The sequence below is a fragment of the Nicotiana attenuata genome, chromosome 12, assembly GCF_001879085.1.
Source record: "Nicotiana attenuata strain UT chromosome 12, NIATTr2, whole genome shotgun sequence".
Classification (NCBI taxonomy): domain Eukaryota; kingdom Viridiplantae; phylum Streptophyta; class Magnoliopsida; order Solanales; family Solanaceae; genus Nicotiana; species Nicotiana attenuata.
In genome coordinates this window covers 22,300,694-22,309,276 of record NC_032000.1, presented here as the reverse complement: position 1 = coordinate 22,309,276, position 8,583 = coordinate 22,300,694, and the positions used below count along the sequence as shown (strand labels likewise).

Genomic DNA, 8,583 nt, shown 5'->3' with positions numbered 1-8,583 from the left:
ACTCTCTACTACTTAGTCTTGGGAATTTATTGTGAATATCGTCGTGTGGGCTTGTATCACCTTTATTTCTACATCTATATTAAACTTTGCTTCTTAATATCATGTTTTATTGTTTTAATTATTGTAAGTGATCGGCTTACCTAGTTTTAGAGACTAGGTGCCATCACGATCCTTAAGGTGGGATTTTGAGTCGTGACAAGTTGGTATTAAAGATCTAGGTTCATAGGTTCTACGAGTCACAAGCAAGTTTAGTAGAGTCTTGCGGATCGGTACGGAGATGTCTGTACTTATCTTCGAGAGGCTACGAAACTATTAGGAAATTTCACTTCTTACATTCCTATTATGCGTATTTATTGATTTCGGAATTTGAGCCTTTGTCCTTCTATTCTCTCACAAATGGCGAGGACACGAGCTGTAGTTACTGATGATGTTGCCCCTAGGGCCGGTGTTGCTAGGGGCAGAGGCAGAGGTCGAGGAGGGACTCGTGCTATAGCTAAAGCACCTGCCAGAGCAACAACTGAGGAGCCACCAGTAGCTCCAATTGGGGAGCAGGCACCCGAGGCGCCTGTTGCTACCCTTGGACTTTAAGAGAATTTAGCGCACTTTAAATTCTGAGCATGTTTTGTATATTGGCTCAGGCGGATTTGATTCCAGTTACATCAGCTACTTTTTAGGCTGGGGGAGGAGTCCAGACCCCTGCCATATATATTCCAGAGCAGCGGGCTCGTGTTGATCAGGCTTCGGGTATCATGCCGGTGTAGCCCGTGCATGATTGCGGTTCAGCCTGAGGTCAGGCCAACAACGTCAGAGGACGAGTAGAAGAGGTTGGAGAGGTTCAAGAATTATTATCCTCCTACTTTCAGCAACACATCTTCTGATGATGCACATGGTTTTCTAGACGAGTGTCACAGTATTCTGCGTACTATGGGCATAGTGGAGTCGAGTGGGGTTGCTCCTACTACTTTCCAGCTGACGGGGCCGGCATATAGATGATGGTAGGCTTATTAGGAGAGTAGGCTAGCTGTCACAATGCCACCTACTTGAGCTCAGTTAACTGATCTATTTTTTAGGGAGTTCATTCCACAGACCCTCCGAAATGCGTTGTGCACCGAGTTTGAGCAGTTGTGCCAAGGGACTTGACCGTGTCCGAGTATGCTATAAGGTTTGCAGAGCTATCTCGTCATGCACCTACTTCGGTTTCTACTGTTAGAGAGAGGGTCCACAGATTTATTGAAGGACTCAGTTATGGTCTTAGACTTGGGATGGCACAGGAGTTGGAGACTGATACTCCATTTCATCAGGTTGGGGAGATCGCTGGGAGGATGGAGTGCATCTGCGGTCTAGAGAGGGAGGATAGGGAGGCTAAGAAGCCTCGTGGACTTGGACGATCTACTGATCCCTATTTTAGGAGTAGGTCACTTCATGGTAGAGGTTTTGTTGGTCATCTAGTCCAATCCGCACTTCAGGTTTCACTTGGTGCTCCAGTTATCCATGGGTCCTAGAGCAGTCGTCCCGGACAGCTTCCATAGCCACGTTAGTAGAGGGGTTGCTTTGAGAGTGGGGGATATCAGGTACATGGTGAGAGATTTTCCTAGACTCTAGGCGGGTGTGCCTCAGCGAGGTACTCAGGCTATGGGTTCCACTCCAGTTGCTACTACACCTGCACAACCAGTTAGAGATGGGGGACAGGCGGGTAGAGGGCGTCCTAGAAGGGGAGGCCAAGCCCATTATTATGCTTTCCCTAGTAGGGTTGAGGCCGTTCACCAGATGATCTCGTTATAAGTATGGTTCTGGTTTGATGTGGAAATGCACCAGTTTTATTTGATCCGGGTTACTTAATTATATGTGCCATCCTATTCTGCTTCATGTTTGGATATGCCTCATGATTCATGAGTACCCTTGTTTATGTGTCTACGCCCATTGGGAGTATTGTGGTAGCCCGTGTCTATCGTTCTTGTTTAGTCACTATTGGGGGTCTTGAGACTAGGATTGACCTTCTATTACGTAATATGGTGAATTTCGGATGTGAGTTTTGGATGGGTTTGCCATGATTTGTGGTTAAGGTGCTCTACAAGCATGGGGAGCCCATTGCATGTTGTGATTTTATTTTATGAAATTGAGTTAGTGAAAGGTCTTCGCTTAGGCAGAATGTTTACCCTACTTGTGATTCCGAGTTGAGGATTATAACCCCGTGTTCTTTGTGGATCGATATGTTTGGACCGGGTTATGTGCCGCGGTAGAGTTATGTTATGATGAGATTCTTTGTGGTTGTTGCATGTGATTTGCTCCTTCCTTGTGGGATGGATTTATAGTATGGTACCAATGGGGAGTTGTACCTGTTGGACTTGTTGGATAGTTTTCTCATGTGTTTCTCTTTCCATCTTCGATTATATTCGAGTTGTGCTTATTGGGTTCGGATTGCGATGTATGTGTCTAGGTAGCATTCGGTGTGACTTGTTGGTCAGGTGAGTGCCTGTGAGTTTTCACGTATTTCTTACATCATTATCAGTGTGGTAAAGGTTTGTAACAAAGTTCTATTTGATATGAGGTTATTTACCAGTACTGTATTTGGTTACGGGCAGCTATTGTGATCGGAGGTGCTGCTATAGGCATATGAGCAATGAGTTATGTTGAAATAGTTGATCAAGGTTTGACTTGTGAGTACACGACTCAAATTCATATTTTCATGGTTCCAAAAGATTCGTATGGTGATTTAGAATGAGGCATATTTCTGGATTTGGATTCAGATATTCCTAGGATGATTTGTCTCTTTTTGTCCAAAGTTGTCAATTTGAAGGTTTAGAAATTTCATAAGTTTGACTATGAGTTGGCTTTGAGGCTTTCAGGTCGGATTGTTATTTCGAAATTTGGAATATGTCTGTTTTATCATTTAGAACTTGTGTGTGAAGTTTAGTTTCATTCCGATTTGATTTGGTATGAATCGGACGCGTGGTTGTGGATATTTGAAGGTTTCATGATAAGTTTTGTGTTCTATTCTTTTTTTTGATGTTAGTGATGATGTTATGAGCCTTTGGATAAGTTTGAATTATGTATGTGGACTTGTTGGTATGTTTGAACGGGGTCTCGGGAGGCCCAGGTGCGATTCGAGGAGGTTTTAGATTAGTTCAGTTGGTTTTGTGTTGATGGTTCTGGTTCTTCGCATTTGCGATGACTGGGTCGCAAATGCGACCACTGCATTTGCGAGATTATTATCGCTTTTGCGAAGATTGAGTTGGGGGACCTCGCATTTGCAAGGTCGGGAGTCACATTTGCGACAGTGGAGTAGTTCGCAATTACAGTCTTATACTTCACTTCTGCACCTTCCGTGCAGATTCTGAAGCTGAGCAGATGTAAGAGATGAAGCCCTACATTGGAGACGCACTAGCGTGCCAGATCAGGCTACCTTTCTTTCATGGTAGTTTAGGATTTCATTTCTGTTTTTGTAAACTTCAAACAAATGTTGTAAACATTCTTTATAACCGCTTTGTAAATATAGTCTTAGTGACTCATGGCTTGTACTACAGTCCTTGGGATAGTTATATTGGCTTCTTTTGCAGTTTTCATTAATAATACTGATGGTTCCCCCCCCCCCCCCCCCCATTATCGTTGTAATTTTATAGTCTGGCTTACCTAGCGAGTTGGGATCCATCACGACTTGTGAAGTTTTGGTTTCGACAGAAGAAAAGTGATAAGTATCTTGTCACAGGGAAAAGTGAACCACTCCTAAGGGCATCAAGGCTAATGGACAAAGATCTCCGGCGATGCAAAGGCGAGGTGTGCGCGTACATGTTAATGATTTATGCGAGGATGACACAACATTGGGTAAGGGAGAATGTGATGACCCGCCATTTCATCATGCAACATAGGATCCATTTGACACATATTTTTGTCATGTGGAACCATACAAAGGAAAGATACTAGCACATGTGCGAAGGTTCTAGAGAAATACGAAGATTTTCCATGAAAGACCTTAGAACGCTATGAAATTGCTAGGAAAGTCCTTGGAATTTTTTAGTTTTATAGATAATTCTAGAGAAAGCCCTTATCTTGTAAATACTAAGGACTTGTACAACAATTAATATTTACATACTAGCCCCTAGGAGACTAGTATAAATAGGAGGTCATCCATTTGCAAATCACCAAGCAAAAACAATCAAGTTCTCTACAATATAAAAAGCTTCTTTTGGCAAAATTCTCTTGTCTTTTTATCTAGCATTCCATTAGCGATTCCTAGTGTCTTAGGCTGATATGACATTATAAGATCGTGAGCAAGCTGTGCAAGAACGTGAGCGAGTTGTCAAGTGCCGCACGTGCGCTTAGTTGAAGACTAAGGACGAGACACTAAACTAACAAAGTCTAGCGCACATGGAGGACTTGCCCGAGGACTCACCGAAGGTGCAAAAGGTGATTAAGAATGCTAGCTCTACTGCAAAAAAAAAACTTTTCTCTTTACTTTCTAAATTAGAAGCGAGCAGATTGAATTGGAAATCCTGTTAAATTTATTAAAAACTCCATTGACATCCATTCAAAAGCTTTGAAGCTTGTTGGAAAATTGAATTTTGCGAAATTATTATTTGTTTGGATTGGATGTTGCAAATAATGGGAATATCCTTTGAAGTTTACATCTCAATTTTGAGAAAAATGATAAAGATTCGAGGTGGTTTTAGTTAGAATTTCAGATTGAAACTCGAAAAAGGCGACATAAATAAATTGAATATATTCTGTATTTTGGGTGTAGAAACGACATACAAAATATATACAACTAACATGATTATATTACAAGTCATATACAAATTGTATGTAAAGTATAGTTTTTGACCGAACTCTATACAAAAAAAATTACATTCGAGTTGCAGACAAATTGTAGATTTTGACCAGATTTATGTATATATTTTGTAAAAAACGTTAATTACTTTGTAAATAGGAAAACTTAGATAAATCGGATAAATAATTTAAAATTTCGTATATATATAAAATAAAGTCCCTAAACAAGTCTCACTTTTAGAAAGAATGACATAGTAGTAGCTCATAAGTTGGCTTCTCTTAGACATGTCAATAAGCAGCTGATGATCTGCAAAAGCTTTGACATATTATGTTTTAGAGGTTTGATTGTGCTTGATAAATCAGAATCTTTTTCATTCAAAATCAGGCAACTCAAACCTATTGAAATTTCAAAATCTTATTCATTCAAAATCAGGCAACTCAAACCTATTGAAATTCAATTTGAACTGTATAGGTATAGAATCTTTTCGTTTCGCGCAAATAGATAAACAAATTTAATTAAGGATTATTAGGTCAATCCCTCAAATTCTATTAAACGTTCACCTTCTATTTTATTTTATTCTTTGCCAAAAGAAAGGGAGATAGGTGCCTTTGACTAAAAGAAAAGAAGAAGAAAAATGATATAATATTACTCAACCAATTTTTTTTTTATAAAAATCTTTCTACAAAAATAATTGAATGCTTTTATGAACATTTTATTAATGAATTGAAGAAATTAATTTTTTACATAAAAATATTATTTACTTTGTCGCAATTTATATGATACTTTTTATTTTTTGATATTTAAACTTTTTAAATTTTAATCGAGTATTTTGGTATAAATTTTTAAAATTTTTCGAAATAAAATTTATATATTTAGAAATTACATAAAAATACTATAAATTACAAAAATTAATAATTTAAAAGAATAAACATGATAAAAAAATAATTTACTTAAATCTTAAAATTTGAGTATTATTACATAAATTAGGACGGAAAGGGTATGTCATATGTTTCTTTGTATTCTTGAAAACGAGTAGAGTAGCAATAAGCAATTCATCCGGACCGCTGGTGTGGGCCATGAAAGATAACATAAGTGAACAGGATTACGAAATAAGAGCACGATAAATATTTTACGTAGCAGAGAATTCTCTCTTTAAAACTTAAATAAATAGAGTATATATTTGTAAAAACCAACATTTTTTTTTCTAGTAATAATTCTAGGGCTCACTCTCACAACCCCCAATCTTTTTCCGCTACCCCAATTTCCACATCAATGGCGGACTCAGCTCCTTTGCCGGAAAATTCTACCGCCGTCGCTAATCCTCAACAACCGCCAGAATCTGATAACAAAACCTCCCAATCAGATCCATCTCCGGCACCTTCGTTATCAGCTCTGCCACCACCACCTCCGCCATCGATCCAGCCTTACTCCACCGTACCTCCTTCCTTTCGACCGGCGACGCCGCCAGCACCTGTACCTGGTGGTGTAACTCCTCTATTCTCGCCTCTTCCTAATCCTAATTTGCAGCAGCAGCAGCAGCAGCAGCAAACTTCTAATTTTCCAAATCCTGCTGTTCAGCCACCCGGAGTGAGTTCTGTACCTCCAGCGATGAATTCGGCACCTACCGGAGCTGTTCCTATGACTTCGACGCAGCAAATTATGCCGCCTTATGCTATGCATGGACAACTGATGAGACCGTACGCTCCTATGCCTAATGGTTACCCTGCTATGCATCAACAGGGGGCCATGCCTCCTCCCGGTGGGTTTTTGTTCTCTCTACTTTGTACAGTTACTTGGATATTTATGCCTATATAGTACATGTTGCGCTACTGACAGTGAAATGATAGACTGGCACAATGTATAGTTTAAAAATTATCAGAGTTAGTCCTGCATTTATATACTTTAGTTGCAGTAAATGCAGTGATATTGAACGGCAAAGTCTCTGCTTTACTAATAATTAATCTCTGAGGAATTTTTTTTCATAAGAGATTTCTTAGGAAAGTTAGTATATCTTTAGCGCTAGATGCTGCAATACTGGTGGCTTAAATATTAGCTTTGATAATGTTTGTGATTTAGAAATTAATCTGTTGAGGCTGAACCACTGCAAAATGTTATCCGTAAGTATCCTTTTTAAGGGCACTAGTAGAATTACTGAAGGCATATCTCTGATTACCTTTTGAACCTTGCATTGTTTAATAGTGAGTAACAATGGTCAGCGTACTTTATCTGTTGCTTTATTGTGTTGATATTGAGAGGGGAATAATATGGATGAGAGGAGTTTGCCTGTAGAATTGTATTAAAAACGGATAAGGGGTATCGATGACCGGATGTTTTCTCCTACAGTTTCTTGAATGGTTTCCGTGAGAAAGGTGGGAAGGCTTCATATTGCAGTTCATTAGAGACTACTGAGTACTCCAACTGCTTTTTTGGTATGAGCACGTCTGTTTGGTTTTGTTTTCATTTCATTTATCATTACAAGGCCATTTGCTTTTAAACACATCTATTTTGTGTAAAACACCGGAAGTGAAGCTTTCTCACCATGGGGATATAACTTTTCTATGTTATGTAATGTCTGGATATGCATGTCCTACTGTAGACTTACTTTTAGTAATAAGGGTACTACCCCTTTGTTGGGATCTTGATTCTTGAAATGCTGGCAGCAGAACTTGTTAACAACTGAATTCAAGTTGCCTATACGGCATACGCCAAGGTATCGCAATCTTTTCATTTTATCTGCATGTGCTGTATTTCTGGCTATTTTATTTTTTGCTGTACATGATGATGTTAATGGTTAACATGTGGAAAGATTGTCTAAAAATATGTTATCATGCTATCAATTGCGTTATTGATGATGAGACGCTGGAAGTCTCATCTCAATGTATTCAAACCTCGCAAATCATTCTTGGGAATTTGGACATTTTGAGCAGATTTCTTTGCAAGTGGATGCATAAGGTAAGCCCTATTCATATGTTTGTGTTTTATGAAATGGATGTTATCTTGATCCTTCAGGTTATCTGTTCAGCTGGTGAGTGTTGTCATGCTTATGGTGCCATCATAATGCTTGTAATGTTTGGTAATAACATTTTGTTCAGCCTTATAGTTTCCTTTCATGATTGAGACGTAGGCATTGAGTGTTAAAATTGTCTCTGCTTTGTTAGCTTGACCTAATAAATATTCCTAGACTTCTTTTTGCATTTATGCAGGAATTCCCCGTTACGCATCACCATACACTCCAATGATGAGACCAATGTTTCCTCCACGTCCCCCAGGTGCAATTGGCATCATACCTCCCTTGATGCGCCCTCCAGTCCCTATAATACGTCCTCCAATTATTCCTCCTGCTGCTAGGCCAGCTGCCATCCCAAGCATTGCTCAAACAGAGAAACCACAAACAACAGTTTATGTTGGCAAGATATCGTCCACTGCAGAAAATGAGTTTATGCTTTCTCTTTTGCAGGTGAGTGAATTTTACATATTGACATTTCAATTACTTTTGGGGAGTGGAGCTTTGTTCGTTTTTGAGTTTCTCACTTGTTTGTGTTCACAATGAATCCTTTTCCTGTATATATAGGGGTGTTTATGATCTCTAAATTTAACTGGTCTTTCTGCTGTATGATTTGTAAAGCTCTGTGGGCCTGTTAGGAGTTGGAAGCGTGCTCAAGATCCGACAAATGGATCTCTGAAAGGTTTTGGGTTTTGTGAGTTTGAGTCTGCTGAAGGGGTTCTCCGTGCATTGAGATTGCTCAACAAATTAAACATTGACGGGCAGGAGCTGATGGTATAATTCTGTCTTCCCCCCCCCCCCCCAACCCCCCTCC

At 39.4% G+C, this 8,583-nt stretch overlaps 1 protein-coding gene across 5 annotated transcripts in view; it reads left to right on the top strand.

The window, feature by feature from the left end:
• The window catches only part of LOC109235419 (RNA-binding protein 25), an 8,112-nt gene continuing 5,458 nt past the window's right edge, over positions 5,930 to 8,583 (top strand). Inside the window, exons 1-5 of one of the 5 annotated variants that reach the window (XM_019401522.1) lie at positions 6,436 to 6,524; positions 7,109 to 7,194; positions 7,429 to 7,838; positions 7,969 to 8,222; positions 8,391 to 8,543. In XM_019401522.1, coding sequence (XP_019257067.1) covers positions 7,541 to 7,838; positions 7,969 to 8,222; positions 8,391 to 8,543 — 705 coding nt within the window. In that variant the 5' untranslated portion in view covers positions 6,436 to 6,524; positions 7,109 to 7,194; positions 7,429 to 7,540. Of the gene's footprint in view, positions 6,525 to 7,108; positions 8,223 to 8,390; positions 8,544 to 8,583 lie in introns of all 5 variants that reach the window. The other 4 variants (XM_019401521.1, XM_019401524.1, XM_019401520.1 and 1 more) reach the window with 4 other exon arrangements.